This window comes from Ambystoma mexicanum, chromosome 5p, assembly GCF_040938575.1.
Source record: "Ambystoma mexicanum isolate Mex_15411 chromosome 5p, UKY_AmexF1_1, whole genome shotgun sequence".
Taxonomy (NCBI): Eukaryota; Metazoa; Chordata; class Amphibia; order Caudata; family Ambystomatidae; genus Ambystoma; species Ambystoma mexicanum.
The window spans coordinates 834,323,570-834,344,821 of NC_090930.1; the positions used below are offsets into that span (position 1 = coordinate 834,323,570).

The 21,252-nt window shown below is 44.0% G+C and overlaps 1 protein-coding gene across 2 annotated transcripts in view; it reads left to right on the forward strand.

Annotated features, from left to right (window-relative positions):
• Positions 1-21,252, forward strand: part of EEPD1 (endonuclease/exonuclease/phosphatase family domain containing 1) — a 395,522-nt gene that overhangs the window by 341,147 nt on the left and 33,123 nt on the right. For both annotated transcript variants that reach the window (XM_069613253.1, XM_069613254.1), the window contains one exon: positions 13,864-13,993. In XM_069613253.1, the coding sequence (XP_069469354.1) occupies positions 13,864-13,993 (130 nt within the window). The remainder of the gene's footprint in view (positions 1-13,863; positions 13,994-21,252) is intronic.

The following is a 21,252-nucleotide window of genomic DNA, read 5'->3' on the forward strand; positions in this document are numbered from 1 at the left end:
CTGCATGTGGGTCTATCTTTGAGTCAGTGACTAAACTCACTGATTCTTTTATTCAATCCCTTTCGATTCAGGGTCGTTCCTATCGGCAGGATTCTCTTGACGTCATAAATCTAGTTGAGGACCGTGCTTTTGACTGTACTAACAAATAGTTTGTGACATTGGACATTGAGTCCTTACATACAAACATACCCCAGGAGGCTGCCATCAATGTTATCACTGCCAGTTTAAATACTAGGCCTACCACCGGGTACACAACTGAGTTCTTGATGGATTTAACCTCCTTAGTACTAAAGGTAAATTATTTCATTTTCAAGGGCTCTTTCTTTAAACAAGTGAAAGGTACTGCTATGGGCGCAGCCTTTGCCCCGCTAACCTCTTAGTGGAAAATTTTGAGAACACTTACATTTGGTCAGACAACAATGTGCTTTTGCCACATTTTGCTACATATTGCAGATACATGGATGATGTTTTGGTTATTTGGAAAGGGAACCTTCCGACCCTCCAATCTTTTTTGACATGGATGAACTCTGAATGAACATTTCAAGTTTACAGCAGCATACAGTCGGAAAGAAATTGCTTTTGTAGACCTACTGCTCAGAGAAAGGGATGGCAAAATCGATTTCACTCTGTTTCGTAAATCAACTGACAGAAACACTATTTTAACGATATGAGGGGAAAGATTAAGGAAAGGGGAAGAATTTAGAGGGCTGCCATATTCGTCACAAACCTTATGATGGGATGATCTCTGGGATGTAGAAGGTGAAGAATGGAAGGGGTAAGGAAAGTCAATGTCTCAGACAGTGGAATTGGCGTGTGGATTTTGTGATATAGGTTCTGGAAAACCTTAAGGTGGTGAGTAGCCATACTGCCTGCTCCCTGTACTCTTTCATTTCTCTTCCCACCTCCCACTTTTAATTAATTATATTCCTGCTCCTCGCTTTACTTATTTATTTTTTACCTGCTCACCGCTTTTAGTTTATTTATTTTTGCTCCTTGTGCTTTCTATTTATTTGTATTTATTTATAAATTTATATTTTGCCCCTTTGAGCTGTATTTTCTTAATCCCCCCACTCCTCTGTGTCTTCCCCTCCCAAGCCCCTCCCCACCCACCAGGACCACGATTGGCTGCTTCCCAGGAAGCAAAACACAACCTGGAATGCAGGCCCGTGTGTGCGGTCCTGCAGCCTCTCTACTTACTGCTCGCCGAACCTCGATGTGGTAAGTGTTCATCCTGCCTGCTCCCTGCACTCTTTCATTTCTCATACCTCCACCTGCTTTTATTTAATTATAATTTTATTTATATTTCCCCTTGTATTTTCTTAATCCCCTGCTTTCGTGCATCCTTCCCTCCCAACCCCTCCCTCTTACTCTTCACACCCCACTCCCGCCCACCCAGACCGGGATTGGCTGCTTCCCAGGAAGCAAAACACAACCTGTACTGCAGGCATGTGTGTGCGGGTTCTGCAGCCTTTCTACATCTCGGCAAACCTTGAGGTGATGAGTGTCCATCCTGCCTGTCACCGCACCGTTTCATTTGTCTTCCCGCCTCCCGCTTTTACTTAAATATAATCCTACTACTTTATTTTTTACCTGCTCCCCACTTCTAGTTTATTCATTTTTTCCCCCTCGTGCTTTTTATTTATTTATTCATATTTTTCCCCTCACGCTGTATTTTTTTTAATCCCCCGCTCCTGTGTGTCCTCACCTCCCAAACCCCTCCCCGCCCCACTCCCTCCCACCCAGACCGTGATTGGCTGCTTCGTCCGGGAAATAATCCTCTTTAAGGAGGGCTGCAGGGAAGCCTTGCCTGGGCAGCGGGCTAAGGGCAAGAGGTAAATAGCAGCACCATATGTCAGTTCCAGTCCCCTGTTTGCCCAGTTCGATCTGGATGTCTGTTGAACCACCCTGCTGCTACAGCCAGGTAAGGTGGTAAGAGTTGGGAGCACAGCCATTACTATGCTCCGGAATATCCTGCCACTTCTATATTACTTATATTGGTTTCCGCTACACTCTGAAGTTGTGACTGTGTTGTATCTTGTGGTGAAGTCGGATGCAAGGCGGGAGGATGGGTGCTGATCCGAACTCCGTTGCCATTGATTGAGATTGGTGCATATTTGGAACAGGGCCACTTTGTCGCTCTCTAGGGATGATCATTGGATTGCACTTGGGGGATTTGTGAGGGTGGCCAGTGTGTTGCACATAGAAGACTGTATTAGGGTAGCCATTTTGTTACCTATGTATTGCACTCAGAGGAATTGTGAGGGTAGCCTTCATATTGCCCTTAGTAGGTTTTGGAGGGTAGCCATGTTTTTGTACCTAGAAGAATTGTGAAAGTAAGCTAATGCATTGCACTTAGAAGAATTGTGAAGGTTAACCAGTGTACTGCACATAGATGAATTGTGAAGGTTGGCCAATGTATGGCACTTAGAAGAATTGCTAAGGTTAGTCAATGTGTTGCACTCAGAAGAACTGTGAAGGTTAGCCAACATACTGCACATAGAAGAATCTTTGAGGGTAGCTAGAGTATTACACTTAGAAGAATTGTGAGAGTTAGCCGATGCATTGCACTTAGAAGAATTGTGAAGGTTAGCCAGTGTACTGCACATAGATGAATTGTGAAGGTTGGCCAATGTACAGCACACCGATGAATTGTGAAGGTTAGCCAGTGTATGGCACTTAGAAGACTTGCTAAGGTTAGCCAATGTGTTGCACTTAGAAGAATTGTGAGGGTTAGTCAATGTATTGCACATAGAACAATCTTTGAGGGTAGCTAGAGTATTATACTTAGAAGAATTGTGAGAGTTAGCCGATGCATTTCACTCAGAGGACATTTCATGGATAACCAAAGTATTGCACTAAGAAGAATGTTGAGGGTTAGCCAATTTACTGCATTTAGAAGAACATTGAGAGTAGACGATGAACTAACCACCCCAGCTCCTGCTCCTCTCCAGCATACCCCCCCCCCCGAAGTATCACACATGCCCAGTGGGCCAGCCAAACTATACATGAAACACACACCCAACATAATAAACATCTGCATACAACACACAATCCCAGACACTGAGCCTTACCCCTCCGGATACAACAAGCCAGTGGACACAACCTGAACCCGCGTAGAAAGCCAATACACACTGACGCAAGTTTCTCCTGGTTCTGCAAGCATCAACAGAAGAGCACAAACTCTATCCTATCCCTCTTCCCTCACTTACCTACCCCGCCCTCTTTCTTACAGAGCCACGTAAGCACCTGAAAACCATACTAATGGTAATGGTGCATGGTATAAGACAACGTAACGTAACATAACATAACATATGATTCTTAATTACATTGCAAAACTGCTTTCAAGGACAGTTTTGCACCATCCGCAAGGTAACTAGTGGACTGAAAGGTTCAATTGCACCATCATGGATGCTATCATTGTGCTGTCCAGTGGGTATGACTGGAAAGAGTCTCTCAGCGAGAGTCTTCCAATAATGCTGTCACCATGTGAGGCGTTGCACTGCAGTAGCCCAATGCTAAACTATGCACTCAGTGGTCAACAAGGGCAAAAATGAACAAGGTCTCTTATATTAAACTCTGAGACAGAGTGGTCGAAGTGAACGGGAACTTTCATGAGCGGTGCGCCACTACTTTTATTTTTTACTAATAACAGTTCCACTACTTTTTGTAACCATTATCACAATTCCAGAACTGTCCTTTGTGAAGTTAAATCACCCCTCTACTTTACCACCCAATAGCAGTTACAGCTAAACTGAAATATGTTTCAACTCGATTGGCTGTCAGCCAGCATGGTTACAACCAATGAAAAATGTGCTGCATGTGCTTTCTTCCGGTCTACTCTGTCCCCCCACCCGGGGTCACAGTTCACTTTTCTAGCACTGGAGAGACATGATGGTAAACCATGGGATGAAATGTGCGGTTTGTCGAGGTATACTGTGCTAGGGGTTTTGATGCCCCCCTGGTAAGTGAGGTGAGCATAAGGAAACAGAGTTGGGTGCAAGGGTGACAACAGATTGTTTTGATAAAGCCATGGTGTAATGGATCTGGGCAGTGTTGTGCGGTAAAGAAAGAGTGACCATGTTACTCAAGTACAGAGGAACCTCTCATGTGTGAATTAGTCTTTAATGGACACATTGAAGATGTGTTGGGTCCTGCTATTGCTCCTAGAAGTTGTAATATGGTTAGAGTTTACCCTTCCTTGCCATGATGGCCCCCACCGCTATCCTTCCATTCGCCCCCCTTGCCCCCTCCGCCCTGCTTTGTCCCTTCCCTTTAGTCTTTGGGCCTCATTACGACCCAGGCGGTAAGTTACCGCCTGGGCCGTGACTTTACCACCATGGCGTAAACTATGTTTACGCCATGGTGGTTGGCGGACTTACCGCCCCATTCCGAGGTCGGCGGGGCGGTAAGTCCCCAATCCCCATTTACCCTTCCCCATTCCCATTTTTGCCCCATAGGGCATAATGGGAGTGGGGAAGGCGTTAATTACGCCACCGTAAATTACGGTGGCGTAATTAACTCCATGGTCCCTTAGCGCCATGGATTTTAACACCCGCTAAAAGCAGGTGTTAAAAGCGCCATGGCGCTAAGGGACCCCGTAATTGGCGGTAAGGGGTCGGCGCAGCTAACGCTGGCGCTAACCCCTTACCGCCAGGGTCGTAATGAGGCCCTTTATGTGCAGCGCGGAGGATGGTCTTCTTGGGGCGCAGGTCATCCTTTGGCAGTTGGTCAAGAACAGGCTGAGAGTAAGCGGTGCCACTGATGTTTCCCTGAGGCCTTGTCTGTGTGTGATAGCTGCTCTAATAAATGGAGGTACAGCTACCCCTCTCTGTATTATTCTGCACAGTTGTCTTGATGTTTTCCGACCAGAGGTTTCAGCAGCACATGCTACACACAACAGCTCTCCTATTGTGTTACATGACTTAAAGAAAGCTATGAGATAAACACACCTTTTCATGTATCACAATTAAAGGCCGCAAAGAAGGTAAGGGCCTACATTTTCTTTAAATTACAAATATATGTAATTGCCTAAAGCTACCCAGTTGACAATGAGAACTACTGAAAAATCATCTTACTTCTGACGTCCAAAAGTAAGGCATAAACTGACCCACCTCAAAGACATGCCTGGAGCCCTTGGACCCATACCCTAATTGATACCCACAATGTGATGTGGTTTGCAGTGTTGGTTTTACTGCCACACTCATTAAGACCTCTGTGCATTAGGTATGTCGGGCTCCTGATTTCTCTGTACTAGTGACCGTTGCTGTTTTAATGAGTGGGCTTCTGTTTCTGAGGTGCAGATGACATGAAAGTGTGAAGGTTCAGGCTGCACTGTTGAAACAAGCCAGCGAGGAAGAGCCTATGCACAGTTTCATTTCTGTCAGAATGTCAAGCAACAGTGGGCGCCATTTTCTGCGTCGCTGCTGTCATAGAAGTACAAAGCAGCCTTCACGTGTCAGGGCTCTTTTCAGCACTTCGCTCGGATTCCATGCAGGGACGTCATTTGGGGGTCGCCAGGGGTCGCAACTGCGACCTCTGTGGTCTCCCTTGCGACCTCTGTGGTGTCCCTTGCGACCTCTACTAAAAAAAAAATACATTTTTTTTTATTTATTTTTTATTTTTTTTTTAAGCTATGCAAGCTCCTGGGCTGTGGCTCTTTACTTCTGGGGTGGCTGGCTTTCTTGTTCAGGCCCCTTAAAAAAAAGACTTGAGGCACTCCTGTTCTTATTTTTCTTCTAACACTTTCAGCACTGACCCTAAATAAGAAAGAATAGGAATACCAAATAATGTGTCTTTCTGGAATTCTATACAGTAATTGCTGGCCTCATTAAATGTTTATTTCAGGCACACTTCAGGGGGTGAGTCACTGATTTAGTCTGTTCTTAAACGCCTCACTAAGCCTAAGCCGTTCATCCTTCTGAGGTCGATAAATGAGTACCAACACAGGTTGGGTGATATTGGGTGTATATTTTTTCTATATAAAGCGCTTAATGATGTGTTATTATATAGCACTTACGCTTATCATTTGGTCATGGACGTCTGCTTGCATACACAGTCATTTGGTAATACGGGCCAATAAACACTGAACTTAATGATACATATGGCGATCCATTCTTGTATGAATGTACATCATATAGTGATATCATAACTATATTTTTCATAGTGTACAATGCTATGTGATGCCACTTCCTGTTTTGTCAACGGGTGAAATGTCGTGTTCCATCGCTACCCGCTATATCACTTTGGGGCGGGGTCTAATGACATCACTTCCTGTGATGTCATCAGGGGGTCAAGGGTCGGGTGATGTCACTTCCGCTACCCCTGGCATTTTGGTGAAATGACGGCCCTGATTCCATGCGCAACATTATCGCATTGGTACGTTGTTTGGTTGTGGAAAATGACTACAAAAAATGTTGTTTAAATCACAAAAATAGGCTTAAAACAAAGGTAAACATGTGGAGAAAGTGCTTGGAGCATTGTAAAGGTGGATGGCGGCCAAGGAAGACGCGGAGCATTGATGCAGTGGTTGAGGCCCTCTGCCCGCCCATTGTTATCAATGGCTCGCCAACATTACAATGTCAAATGAGGCCTGCCTTCGCCTTTGCCCGTTGGGCCGATAATTCTTGCTCCAGCCTCCCCAAGGTGAGCCATTAAAATCATAGGATAGTGGTTAAAAAAGCAAAAAGAAGCCCAAGCAGAAAGAGAATAGCAAGGGGGACTCACCCACGTGGGACCAGCTCCTCCTTTGTGACACTGCAACGAAACAGCAAAGGCTGGGCCCGCCTAAGGGAATGGAGGCGCCGGAACGTAAGAGACACTGACGCTGAGATGCGTGCCAGAAGCGGTGGGGGGTGCCAGCCAGAGAGCTGAGAACCCGTCGGGAAACGTGTAGGGTAGGCAAGAGGCTGCAGAGAATAGACCTCAGAACATGGCAGTGATGGGGCAGATGGCAGGCAGCAGCAAAGAAGCAAGTATGGGAGGCAGGAGCCAGATTGAAGAAAATATAAGCAGGAGTGTTTTAGTGGGCGACTGGAGCTGGCTGTGAGGTAAAAGTGGGTCTTCTATTGGTGGGTATGGCCAGCTCCAGCCCCAATGTCCTGAATGTTTCAGCCAACGTTTCAATACAATAATTAAGCTATAATAACCCATTGACCGGGTCTCACCGGCTGGTAAGGGCCCAAGCACGAAGTTATAGGCCCTAAACACCAAGCCCTGGTGCCGTTACCAAATGCCAAGCACTGGTGCCGTTACCGGCCAATGAAGTCAATGGGAAGGGTTATTATTGCTGTTAGCACATCAGGTTTCTATCAGGGTGCTGAGGGCAATTACTTTGTAAAATAAAATTGGGCTGCACAAGTCCACATCCCATTTGTTTCTTGCAAAGAAATACTCAGCTAACAAAGCTCCCCTAGAAACACAGAGTGGGCCTCTGTACTAATTCAATGATGGCCCGGGAGGGACTTTAGGCTCTGTGTGGCGTTGCCATGGAGATCAAAAGGTGAGTGTGAGCGACCAGGAAGGTTGAGGGCTGGAGGAGTGGCTGGGGGAAGCAGCTGGGCAAGGGAAGACAACTGGTGGGCGGGTGCAAGCAGCAGAGTGCTTGCTCAGAACACTGGCTTGGGTCATTTGATCTAGCCTGCATATTGGGCAACCTGATTGGCTGCCGGCCCTTCCCTGGGACCTAGTGGGTGGTAACCAATGATGCAAAGCTCCCCTCATTACTGCTACTCACTATGTGGGTGGGCTGTGATGATGGTGTACTCTTTGCTGCTATTAGCCTGCAGGTCTGATCCACCCATGGTAGCTCTTGCAGGGAAATGGCCACAGAGAGATCAGTTTATACATGGCTGGACAATAGCATACCTTCTGTTGCTCTGTTCCAGCATGGCGCACAGAGGCCAGGATGGGCAGGCGTTTGGCTTGGTATGTCGTGTGATAATGGCTTTCCACTCTAAGATGGTTGTAATGAATCAATAGCTCGTTTATGTATTATGCAGGAATTGAAATAATAATAATTTGATAATCCACAGCTAAAAGCATCTTCTTGATATCGAGCATAAACCAGGTAGCAGGAGCTACCTCTGGGTCATAAGGGGCTACTACATAGAATTATGACTCGCTAACATCCACGTGTGATGTACACTAAACATTCACCTATTATATGTGACCCGCCATGCTTAAATGTGCCACAGAGCCTCCAGCCATTTGGATAGAGGATAAAGTACTGACAACAACTAGACCATTGTAGCAGCAAGTGAAGTTGTGTGGCGGCCATATTGGAGGAATTAAATCTGCAAAGTCAAGTGTAAAACAATGAATGCATAGCCTGTGTGGTTATGTAGAATGCTGGGATGATGGGCAGTAATCAAATGGTTATCTGGGTGACAGTTATTCCCAGTGTACAATGTTCAAGTTTGAACAGTCGGTTGGCAATTGAAAGGTTGCTGGTATCCGAGTGTATAGTCTCAGTGATTATTTAATGTCATTGTCATCATGTGCAATACCCTCCCGCAGGCTTCCTGTTGAGTCTCTAGCCATCTCTGTTCGCACTAGAAGGAACTAAGAATGGCATTTGAGCACTTATTTCGGCTGTGATTCGTAGCACTGCTCTTTGTACATAGACTTGACCCAGGATGTAAACATTGTTTTTTATACAGCTAACCAATTCTGTCCTCTCGCACACAGCACCTTTGTAATTTAGCGTAAGGCACTGGCTCATTCCACAAACCCTGCACTCACATACAAGACACACACTATTGCAAAACACCTCTGCCACAAGAATGGAGCTACCGTTAACAACAACAATTCGAACTGTGGTTTCCCACATAGTCCTCTATCTCCTTAAACACAATCCACCCTGTTTAGTTTATAGTTTATCTCCATGCACCTATCCACATGCCATTCAGACATGGGTGACTAGCAGGGTCTTGGCCACCCTCACATAACTTTAATGGCTGAAATGCTCACACGCATAATGGCACCTCCCAGGTCTCCCAAATGTGGACTCTGGGCGTTCAACCAACAGTTCGTTGGGACCATAATTATGGTGAAAGGTGCTATACAAATGACAAAATGAATGAATGAATGTGTCCTGATGCTGCTCCTTTCTACACATTCCCGAGCACACATCTGATGTCAGGTATGTTTGTATGGCATTAATTGACTGGAGGAGTCAAAAGTGCTCCTGGTAGCTGTTGGGGTCAAATTAACCAGGCTCTTGTAAGCTACAAGCAGGCGCCCAATAGCGCCCAACGGTCAGCAATATCATCCCCTGCTCTGTAAACATTACACATATATTCTGGATTGAATATCTTGATGTGGGCAGAGTTCAGATTAGTGGATTAGGGCTGGGCATGTATCTCAGACATTGGTTGGAGGGAAGCAGCCGCACAACCTGACCTGAGTTTGAAAAAATAGAGCATGAAGTGCAGAGAGGAACTTGTGCAGAAAAGTGGTAGAATGTAATTATTGCCAAAATGAAAGGAGGGAACAAGAAACGCACAATCTGGCAACAGCGTGTTGGCTAAATAGTTGGTCTTGGTTGTGTGGTGATTGCGATGCTGCGGAAACCACTGCCAATGTTAGTAAGCCAAGAATTGCAGTCAGCACCAGTGGTGATGACATTCTGGTGGATGCTTTGGTTTTACCTGAAGAATACCATTGCCAAAGCAGTAGTGGGCATGTCCTTGGAAGTACTTTGTCTAAAATCCTTTGGGCTACTCAGAGTTACCGCAGCCATCCTGGCTGCGAGGAAAATGTTCATATGAAAATTGTTTTCTGATAAGGACCTGTATTGTATCTAATGGCTGCATTAAATCTGTAAATATCACGCTGCACTTTGGGGTCAAACTATAAGACCCTTTGTATTTTCTGTAGATTAGCTGTTTCTTATGAAATGTATACCTTGCTTTTTGAGCAGCATGAGTGATTATGAATGCGAATGAATGGTGTTGGTTGTATGCGGTGTAGTACGGGTTGTTGTTGGTTATGAAGTCTGTTTATTGTCTCGTAAACCTAATTAATTGTTTCGAGAGTTTAAGTCATGTAATTTTTAATGAATGCAAGACATTTTTATACACTGTTTTTTCATCAGAATGTGTTGTATGTTATAAAATAAAGAATATTTTGTGAATCAAAGGTACATGGGGTTGCTTGCAAGGCGATCGCTGTATAAATATAAATAATTACGGAATGCCATGAGAGTTTATATATACCCTGGGGTCTATATGTTTTGTGCTGTCCTTGGAAGTGTCGCAGTGCTCCAGTCCACTACTCACTGCCTACAGTTTAGGCAAAGAAACACGATTAGTAGCGTTTTTGATTTAAATGTACACACTAGGCTTTCTGTGAAGACCACCATGAACGAATTAGAAAAAACGCAGTTTGTATGTTATTCAGTTGGGCTGTATTTTGAGCAAACCTATTTGTAAGTCAAATGAGCTCGTCTGGTTGTTCGAGCGACAGGGGGCCACATGTGTTAGTTTAGCATAATTTATACTACAGTGATACAAATGGAAATGTATTCATAAGTCCACTTATTTTAAGGCCTTCATAAATCATAAACCAGTTCGCTTGTACATATGATACACATTACTCATTGAGGATGTTCTCTTTGTCCCATAATAACAACACGTGAGTATAATCATCCATGAATACATTGTGGTTAGTCCTTATCATGTTAATGGAAAAGCAATCTGCTTGTAGGATGGGTCTAAATATCAAATACCGTGCTCACAGGTGTACACGCTACGTCGTGGGCAACATATAATAGTGTTTATAGTTAGGCACCTGGAGCCTTAGAACCCCAACATTCTAATGTGTATTGTTCTTTATTTAATGGTCGCTTGTACCATTCACATTTCACCTAAAATGGTTGCTTTAGAGAGCAAACTGTACAAGACACAGGCGAGCCACAGTTATGGGCTATGAAGGGAGATGGTGGGGGAGAATGGGAAGTGGGAGGAGATTAAGATAAGGTGGAAAACAGGTGTGTCTTGAGAGCACAGGTAGAGGGGGCATAATTCAGTCCCTTGCGCAGTTGCAGGGGCAATAAGTTATACAGCGGGCATGGTCTAGAACTGCAAATCGTCTCTCACGGAAGCGTGGCTTGGAAAATGTTGCTGTTGTGAAGCGGACATAGCTTGAAGACCCTGGCGCTCGCTTTGACCTATAAACTTCAATGTAGTTCTGAAGGTAGGTTGTTCCTTGGTCATGCAGAGCCGTGTGGTTCAGGCTTAGGGCCTGAATATGAGTTTGCCTGTATTACCTTTGATATCAAAACTAATACTGCCAAACTCATTTACTGTTACCGCATGCCGTAAAAACCGGGAACCGGAAAGGTCTTCGTGCCGACCTTTCCGTTACTCGCCATTTTGGAGTCCCTTAGGGTTCAATGGGGTCGGTATTTACCGCCTGTGGTAATTACTGCATGTGGTAATGCTTTTGTGTGGAGGTAGATGCCCAAAAGCTGGCGTTCATCAAGAGTTTTTGTAACAAAAGTCGCTGTTTGACGGTACAGTAAAACATCCGGTAGCTGTAATTACCTGATGTTTTACCACTACCGCCCAATTTGTAATTAGGCCTGTAGAGGTTTAAACATACACCTGTACAATATTGGGTACCAGTGCAGGCTTGATAGAGCCTGTGATGTGTGATCGTAGGGTTTAAGCTCGAAAATAAGTCTTACCGGTGTGTTTTGGATGGAGTGAAATTTGGTGATGAATGTATCGGGGAGGTCAGTTTAGTGGGAGTTTGCGTGATCCGTTCGAGGGAGAAGGATGGCTTCCAGTAGGAGGCATGATGCTCCGCAGCAGCTTGATGTGGAAATTATAGATTTGATCCTGTTGATGATCTGCTTGGGAGTGTTTGTCTTCAAATACAACTCTGTGGTAGTGGACAACAGTGTTGAGAGCAGGCGTGGGGGCCAGTCTGGAGCCCAGGCGAGAAGCGGGAGCTCAAGAAAGTAGTGGTGATGTCTCCAAATTAATAGCGAGAGTGCTGTGGTTCCACCAACCGTAAGATCCTTAGGCGCCTTGAGAGGGATTCCGTCGGGGAGGAGTGGTTGCTGGAGATCCCATCCATTTGCTGGTTCCCATTTGTGTGCCTTGCTTTTGATTGGCAGAAAATGTTCAATATTGAAACAGCAAGAGGTATTTAAGATCCTACAATTATACTAAAGCCCCCATAGCCCCCATAAATAAATGCCCTTTGCCAATCCATAGCACTGTGTCCCATGTCAGCCAAGTGTGTAACAAAACACAGAATCAAGCCTTCTTTTAATAAAGCAGCACACTTACATCATATTTCCTGTCTTGGAAGCAAGACAACGTGGTGCAACACAGGTTCGAATCCCGATCCTGCGCTTAGAAAACATTTGCTGGTACAAAGCGCATTATAAATGTTCAATAAAATAAAATAAATACATAAAATCACTTGAGTTGGTCTATTAAATCTGTATTTTGGTACAGTCGTGGTCGAAAGTGGAAACCTTTGGAGTGATTGTTGGCGAACAGTTTTACACCCTTTGTTCCAGACTGATAAGCATCACCATTGTGTGATGTGGCGTCTTTTGACAAGCTGATTTGTGTGAGGCTGCGGTTGTTCTTCCAGCCTGATGTTAAAGGTTGTGAGGCATTGATTCACTCATTCGTGTGGTGCGGCATCGGTGGATAGTTAGTTATTTTGTATTGTCAGACTGGAGTTGGATGAGAAGGAATGTTAGGAGAAGGTCACCTTTAAAGTTGGACACCATGGGATATTAAGAGGGGCTCCATAGGAGAGGAACCCCAGCCCCCTTCCCGAGAGCTCCACCGGAGATTACCAGGTCTCCATGCACAGCATAAACTGACCATGCAAGGAGAGAGCATGGAGAGGCGTGTTTCTCTCCAGCTACACAAAAGTATTGCAAAAAAACTACCAAACGTCTGACCCAGATGCCGCACCGATACTGCCGTAATCCCGGCCATCGATACCTTTTATTGTTCACAGGGGAGACACCTGCCTCCTGGTCATTCTTGACCTTGCTTCTGGTTTTCACAGTCAACCAGTGGCGGCTGGTGAATTTTTCAATGGGGAGGTACAAATGTTTCCCAGGAGTGAGAACGAGCGGCCAAGTGTAGCGAGTGGGAGCCAAACCAGAAAGTGCAGCTCACCAAAATCCACTCAAGGGGAGCTCACACATGCCCCACGCATCTCTAGATCTGCTCCCGTTCTAGGCTTTGTGAATCATGTGAAAGGAAACAGGTTCCAATCACAGAAGCTCAAATTAGAATGCTTGATATAAGTAGAACCACGCACAGAACCTCGCTTGAAGATGGACGGTCCATATCTCTTCATTACATCACAGTTGTTGGACGTAATGGGGGTCGCCAACGCCATTGGTTGGTCAAGATCCTGATCCTCCAAGCATAGTGGTAAAACAGAGTTGACTTAAAGTAATTACACCGTTGTCAATCACAAACCTATGCAGATACAAATCTATGTAATACTCGGTGCGTAATTAAAAAGAGACTAGAAGGTTGTGAACCTAAGACTTGCCATCCAGGTCACCTTTGAGTAGAAGCCTAACAGTGCAAAATCCTTGAAACCATGTTCTTGGAATGTCCATTGCCATGGAATTTAAAAGAAGAGCATTGCACTATTGGAGGAAGGAACATAATTGAAATATAGCTCAAATGTTGAATGTGCTGATAGATTTTGCCTCCTATATCCCCTAAACAGCGTTTAGAAGTCCTAGTGTCTGATCACTAAACGTTTTAAGTCAAAGATCGCTCCATTGCCTTTTGAAATAAATGAAAGTAGAATTTTCACTGTGTGGTTTGCTTCTCTCAAATATCCCTTCGATTGTGCTTTCCCTCTCTCTAGATCATGACAAATGACGTCACACTGGTAAACACTCACCTCTCCTCTGCAATAGCGGACACTGAAGGGAAGAGCAATAATGATAACCACAAGCTGGGAACGTTTGCGCAGACACTACCAGAAGCACTCAAGGGTACGTACTTACTATTGCCCAAGAACACACACCCAGACCAAACTGCCACAAGAATTCCACAGTTGTACAACCTCATTGGTATGGCGTCAGCGCCAACAGTGTGGTAACTAAAGTGCTTGTGTCGTTGTGTAGACTTGGTTTTTCTCAAATCCATTGTATGTGGTTATCCGCAAACTAGAGTTATCAGATGAATCCTTAAAAGGGCACATGGTTTTAGCATGGTTCAGGGAGATATATTTCTTTTCTGATTTCTTTTCACATTCACATGGTGCTTGGTTAGAGTGCTGCCGTTTCTTTCTTTCTTTTTCTTCATTTGTTTAGTTTTTCCTTTTTAAATGTTATTTCTTTTGTTCTTTCTGTTTACTTCCTTACTCCTTTCTGTCTTTTTATCCCATCTCTTCCCCTTTCTCCTCCTTTTCCCTTTCTTTCTTTAATTTTTCTTTTTCTTTATCATTTTTTCAATTTTGCTTGCTATTCCTTATTTTTTCTCATGTTTTTCTTTTTGTCTATTTTCCTTTATAGTTTCTTCTTTATTTTCATGTCTTTTGTGTTCTTTACTATTTCTTAATATTTTCTTTTCCTTGCTTTCCATTTTTCATTTTTGTTACCTACCTTATTCAATTTCCTTTTGATCTTTGATAGCTGTTATCTTTTTCATACATTCTTCTCCTTTCTTTTTGATTTTCTTTCTATTCTCTTTAAATGTTTTTCCACTTTTCTGCTTCTCTTCTTTGTTTAATTTCTGTCTTTTTTTCATTCTATTTCACTTTTCAATGCGACTTGTTTGTTTTTCTTGGTTTTGCTTTCTGTTTTCTCACTTTGCTCACACTTACTTAATTTATTTTTCTTTTTTGTCTATCTTTCTTTTTTCATGTTTTTATTTTGATTTATTTTAATTTTATTATTATGCTCTCATTCGTTTTCACTTACGTTTTGTACTTCTAGATTTTTCACTTTTCTTTTACTCATTTTTATTCTTATTTTTCATTGTGTTCTTCTTTTCTTCTATTATTTATTCAGATGTTTCTTTCATTTTACTTTTTTATGATTATGATCATCTTCGTACCTTCTTTCTTTCTACTTTCTTGTCCCTTTTTTATGCAATTAGCAAAATTTTGCATTTCTCAACACAAATCAAAACTGCTAACTTCTGATTAAGGTTGACATTTTCTTTTTCTTTTGATTTCAAAGTGCAGTAAGACAAATTGACATGTAAACATCCTCAGAAAAGAACTATTTACATTTTACCCATATGTTAGTCAGCTGTGTTTGCCACCTGACACATTCTTTCTTCCCTAAATTTACATTTGTTATCAAAGTTAAATGCTAATGTTTGTTTTCTTTGAACTCTTCCTTAGCAATAATATCTGTTTCATTTTTACTTTAAAGCAATTGAAGAAAGGTACTTGCGATCCTGGGAGGTATGAAGCAAAAACGTGCTAGCCTAGCCAGGCCGTCATCCTTGAAAGGTTGCTGGTTATTTGTCATCATTCTTGCAAGGATAATGGCTCTATTTGGTTAGCACACAATGGTAGTTGCTGCCAAAGCATATACAGATCACATTCCTTTGAAGGACTTGTGTTTTGTTTTTCTCATGCTGTGTGTAACATCCACACTCCTGTGTTCTCCTGCTCCCCTGCGGGTAGTTCTGCATCTGGGCCTCTTGTAGCACAATGGGCCTCATTATGAGTCTGGCGGTAGCCGTGCCGGTTAATACTGGCACGGCTGCCGCCGGAAAAAAATTACAGCCCCAGCGGTCCCGGTAATTGCCCATTGCTGGGCACCGGGAAAATATCACTCCCCATTCCCATTTCAGTCCTATAGGACTGAAATGGGAATGGGGAGATTGGATGACTTGAGTCAAAACTCAAACCATCCAATCTCTCCACCTACGAGTTGACCATGACCTCATGACCGCAGTTACCACTAGGAGAGCAAGGGAACGCTTACAGAAGGCACAGTTTGGCTGGTTTGGTATCTGCCGTCATACCCTGAATACAGGGCTAAGAGAAATCACCCTAACACTTTACAAGGAAAATGGTGAAAGCAAAGTGTGAACCCACTGAGAACACCACAGACTCAATCTTTATAGCCGCAGACAAACAACCATGTTCATTTAATGTTGTTAAGGAAAAGGGCATGCGGGAAAAAGAATCTAATCACATGTTGGGTTCTGTTCTGTTCTGTTCTGGCTCAGTGAGGAGCATTGTGGCAGCCCAAGGTAACTGCAATAAGTTGTTATAGTTGCAGTAGTAAATTTCCCCTCCTATATGTAGTAGGAATAGTACAAGTCACCGAGGAGATCCACAGGAACGATGCTGCAGTCTGAGTTTCTTTATACGGTCAGAGAACTCTGAGGGACCCTTTACTTTGCCCTGCTTCATCAATTTGATGCCAGGTAATATAACTGGTCTAGTATAGGGCCTTTCTACCACTTTTGGCATCCTTGCTGTCTGTGGCTCTGTAAGAAAAATGGGGTGTGGGGTTCATTAGTGGGACAGTGGGAGGAGCAGATGCAAAACCTTAGGTGTTGATGGGTGCAGGTCGAAAGTACCAAGTTCCTGGGTGCCAATCTGCTTTCTGCGGATTTGGCGGAGAAACCTGCGAGTATGTTATCTATAGGGAAGAGCCCAAGATCTGATACACTACAGTGCTTTGGGTTTGGTTAGCCGCTGATGTGGGAGAGTGCAATAGGACTAAAGATGAGAGCTTAGTCATGGCTTGGTTAGTGTTGATCTGCTAGTGGCTAGACATACAGTAGCCCTCTGTGAGGAGGTTTGTGTGGGTGTGGTGTAAGATGGTAGGAGATCTTAAACTTAAACTGGTCACTTTGAAACACAATTTACTTGATGTATAAGCGCCTTATAAATGCACAATAAATAAATAAATCTTAGAGGGGAGTCAGATAGTTGAGAGACAGCCTTAGATGGCAAAACAACCTGCAGTCCAACCAACCAACCCCTGGCCTTTTGCAGACAGGTCCGATTTCTCTTGCCCCCAATGCCACCTCTCTCTCTGTCTCTCTCTCTCACTCTGTCTCTCTCTCTCTCTCTCTCTCTCTTTCTTTGTCTCTGTCTCAAATAGATACATTGTACGCCATGAGGTACAAAACAAGCATCTGCAAGTTAGTAGGTGAGGAGAGGGACAGAGTGTTGTATAATGTTAAGGGTATTGGGAGACAAGAACCGAAGTTTAAGTGGAAGGGCAGCTTGACATTTGAGGACTGCTGACAACCATTTCACCTTCCTTAGTATGTTGGTTAGCAGGCAGAGATATGCCTCAAACCTCACTCTGACATGCTCAGGTGCTATGCTCAGTGGTCTGTTGGGACTTTGCTCATCAAGTGCAGGGCCCATCGAGGCAGGGCAAGTCGTTTGCCAGGGCAGGTGCCAGAATCCTTGCCCGTTTCACCCAGAGGTCTACCCTGCGGTCATTGGTCATGGTAGGGGCTAGAATCCCTGCTCGTGTCGCCCAGAGGTCTACCCTACTGTCCCCCATAAGCCCCAAACGGTTCTCACAAAGTCCAAAATGAGATCCCTCACTCCTCCACCACCAACAGCCACAACTCACCAGGCATTGATGTGGAACCAGGCCTTCGGTATGAAAGTGACGCTGCAAATCTGCAGGGATCTCTTCACAATGAAACGAGGAGCAGACAAGATGGAAGGTGGAATGTGTATTCCTCAAATAACATGCAGCAGCTTGGCCTAAAATAGGGGAACGTGGGTGCCACAGCCAGGATGGGACCAGGGTAAAAACAGCCATCCTTTATTCATCCATATTTTAGGGGCTGTCCTTCCAAGGATAGGGAGGGGTTGCCAGCGATTAACATATTCATAGGGTGTGAGCTGTTCCCCACAAGTGGGTCTCCTGGAGCGAGGGAAGGTACTGCTTCACCCATTAACAGCTATTTAAATTACAGAAGAGAGGAAGTAGGTGAGAGGCTGTCTGTCTCTCTGAAGTACTCTGGGTGTAGACCGAATTGGGCTCTTATATTTACAACTTTTACACAAGTTGGTAAGATGTCTCAGAAAAAAAGTCTGAGAATGCGGTACAAGTATCCCACACTCGCCCCTAAACTGTACAGCTGCCCTCTGTGACAACAAAATCAATGGTACCTTGCCCTACCTTGGTCTCATGCTAATCTAGTTGAGACATTTTATCAGGGGATGTACAACACCAAGAAGAAGCTTGTAAGTCCCTCAAAATGGAGCAAATATGCATCTGTTAGGATAGAATCAGCCATTTTGTAAATGCCTGGGCTACTCTGCAATCTGGGTCTACAGTTGTAGAATGCTACCTGTAAGATCTCCTTCAGTCTACCCTGTCTAGTATATGGACATATAGATATACAGATACACACATGCAACACAAAGAAGACACTCCTAAATTCTTGAAAATATAGCAAAACAGCATTTGTAAGGATTGGATCAGCCATTTTGTAAATGCATGTCTGAGTTTGGGGTTGTAGAATGCTGCTTGCAAGAGCTCCTTTAGCCTATGCTGCCATGTGTAAAGACACACACACTCACACTCATACAAAAAATAATAAAAGGGGACTGGGGAAATCCTAGCTATCCCTAACTCTATGAGGGGTTTCTCTGCCTCAACAAAACTAAGGAACGTCTGTGTCAGGATGTTAAACAAACAAAGCGTCTTCAGTCCTGTGTCCAAAATCCTAAACTGACTTTTACACTCTAAACTAAATACAAGGTGAAAATGGGGATTTCTCTGAGCTTTCTCTTGAAGTTTTAAACATAAAATTGTAAGGTGCAGAAAAGCAAAAAAGAAATAAAGTTTCATTAGGAAAGGGGGCTTCCCTTCCCCTAGATTTTGTCAAGTGGTTTTGGTGATCTTTTATCACAGTTCCAATTTGTTAAAGGGGGAAAACTCTTCCCTTGGGCCTCATCAAAAGTATACAATTCTCTTTAATCAAAACACAGTTCTCTTGAATCACAACATAGTTCTCTTTAATCCTTAAAGCGGTATGAGTCTTCCCCTTTCTGTTACACACTTTCCCAATCATCCTCCCTTTCCTGGTATGCTCTCCTGCCAGGGTATCGTCCCTTGTTCCTGAAAAAGGGGTATGAACATCCCTTTTTATCCTTTATCTTCTTACCCCTGGTTTACTTGCCTGACAGGGTAACGTCACTTTCTTGCTTGGGTGTGAGACCCAGACTCACTGTTTGCCTGGTTCACTAAGCTGCCAGGGCTTCTCTGCTCTTGATTCAGTTACTATTTTATTCAGCTCACAACCCTCCTCCGATATTGGAAAGTGACCCTTTCTCATTAACTCCACTGCCTTTATTTAGGCTCTTGTTCTCAACAAGTATTCGTATCGGTAATGATTCCACTGTCTTAACTTGGGTTCTCTCGCATAGTACACGGTGCATGGCATTCTCCCAAAAGCGCCGTGGTAATCCGCTCATTCTCCCTGAGCTTACCAGCTCTGTGCATCGTCTTCAGCATTTATCGTATTTCACTGGAGTCTGCACTTCCGGTCCATTGACTGGCAGTGCCCCTTGTGAGTTGTTCGCTTCCCGCTTTGCCTTCCTCTGTGTTCGGCAGTTCCTGCTGCCCGAAACAGAAAAGCAGTGAACTTCTCCCAACCTAGTTCTTCTGCAAACTGTGCCCGTTGGCCACTGCGCTGCACTTCGGTATCCTCCACAGTGTCAGCATCCATCAGGTGCCTCTCCAGTCTCTGGTTCTCTCTGCCGCATTCGGTTCACCTTGTCCTTTTAAATGTCCTTATCTTTCTCTGCAGTTTCCAATGACTACAAAGTGGAGTAGGCTTACCGTGCCCAGTCATCCTCATTACTCCAGCCCCCTTCCTCATCTCAGTACTAAGAAGGGAGGGGGAAGGTAAATGAAGTTCTGGGCAAGAAACCCTGGGATGTCAGTCTCTGTATTACAATAAGCCATGTAGGAATGTTGCAATGGCCCATGGTTGTCACTAAAAGCTATGAGTTAAGGGTTGTAATGACTCAGTCTTTTCCTGTCTCCCTAGAGCTTGTTCTCTCCCTTGTAGTCCTCCCATAGGTAGCTACCGCCAGGGTCTGAGTCGGGTAGCTTATGCCTTTCCCTGGCCACATAAGAGAGGTTTCCTTCCAGGGAATCAGTGACGAGGTTGTCAGATTTGTCACAGCACACACACACGCGCATATTCACACACACATATATATATATAATGTATTTTCTTGCTGTGCCATTCACCACCAAAGGGGCGTAAAAGTGACTGCATTATGGTATAGGATTCAAATACAGTACCGAGCCATCCTCAGATCTCTCAAAGCGTATCACTTTCTACACTTACAGAAAGCAACAGTATACCCATACTGAGGCACCCTTAGGCTCACATAAAATAGCTCTCACCCGACATTTATATCTTGTATATTTCCCAATTGTGAAATTCACCAGTGACAGTAACTGAGGGCTATATAAAGCTATCTATTGTCCATATAGAAAGGGGATAATTTGGGAAGTGACTGATGGAATGTTTACCCATGCACCCTTGGAGATCATGCTTTGGTCACTTAAGTGCAGTTGAGAACAGTTGCGGGTGTCAGTCATTTAGGTGAAAGCTTGTGTGAAAATGTCAATCGTGAAAGGTCGTCTACATTTTAAGTGACTTTCTTGACTTTCAGACCTGTGTTAAATTGCTTGCTACACCATCTAGCAGTTTCCCGATATTAGCTGGCAGAGTGCCATGACCCAAATTCGGCCAGCAATCACTAATTCAGAAGAAGACTCAAACAAGCAATACTCCCATTACAACACACCTTGCTGGCTCCACCTTTTAGCGCAGTGCCCCCATAATACCTGTCAGAAATCCACGATTTAAAGTGAATTTGCATGCCAGCCGTCATTAAATAACTAACATAGTGAAACACACAGCACTCCCCGCCCAACGCTAAATGTGAAATAAATCGTTACAGAACTAGTCATCTCTGCCACAGTTGATTCCTGAAATGTAATGTGCAATACTCAGGCTATATCTTACAGAATTCCCAAATAACCACAGCATCTTAGGCCATAACAATGGCAGCGAGGAACTTTACAAATTTCACATAACATAGTGTGACAGCATCCCCCTGTCCCTGTGTGATGAAGCTTTTTGGAGGAGATACGAAGTACAAGGAATTTTTTGTTGTTGTTGCTCTCAAGTTGAATATTTTACTGTAGTGAGCGAGCCTGTTTTTAAAGGTATTTATGATGTCTGGACCTGTAAGATTGCTGATTGATGCACAATGGTTTGATGG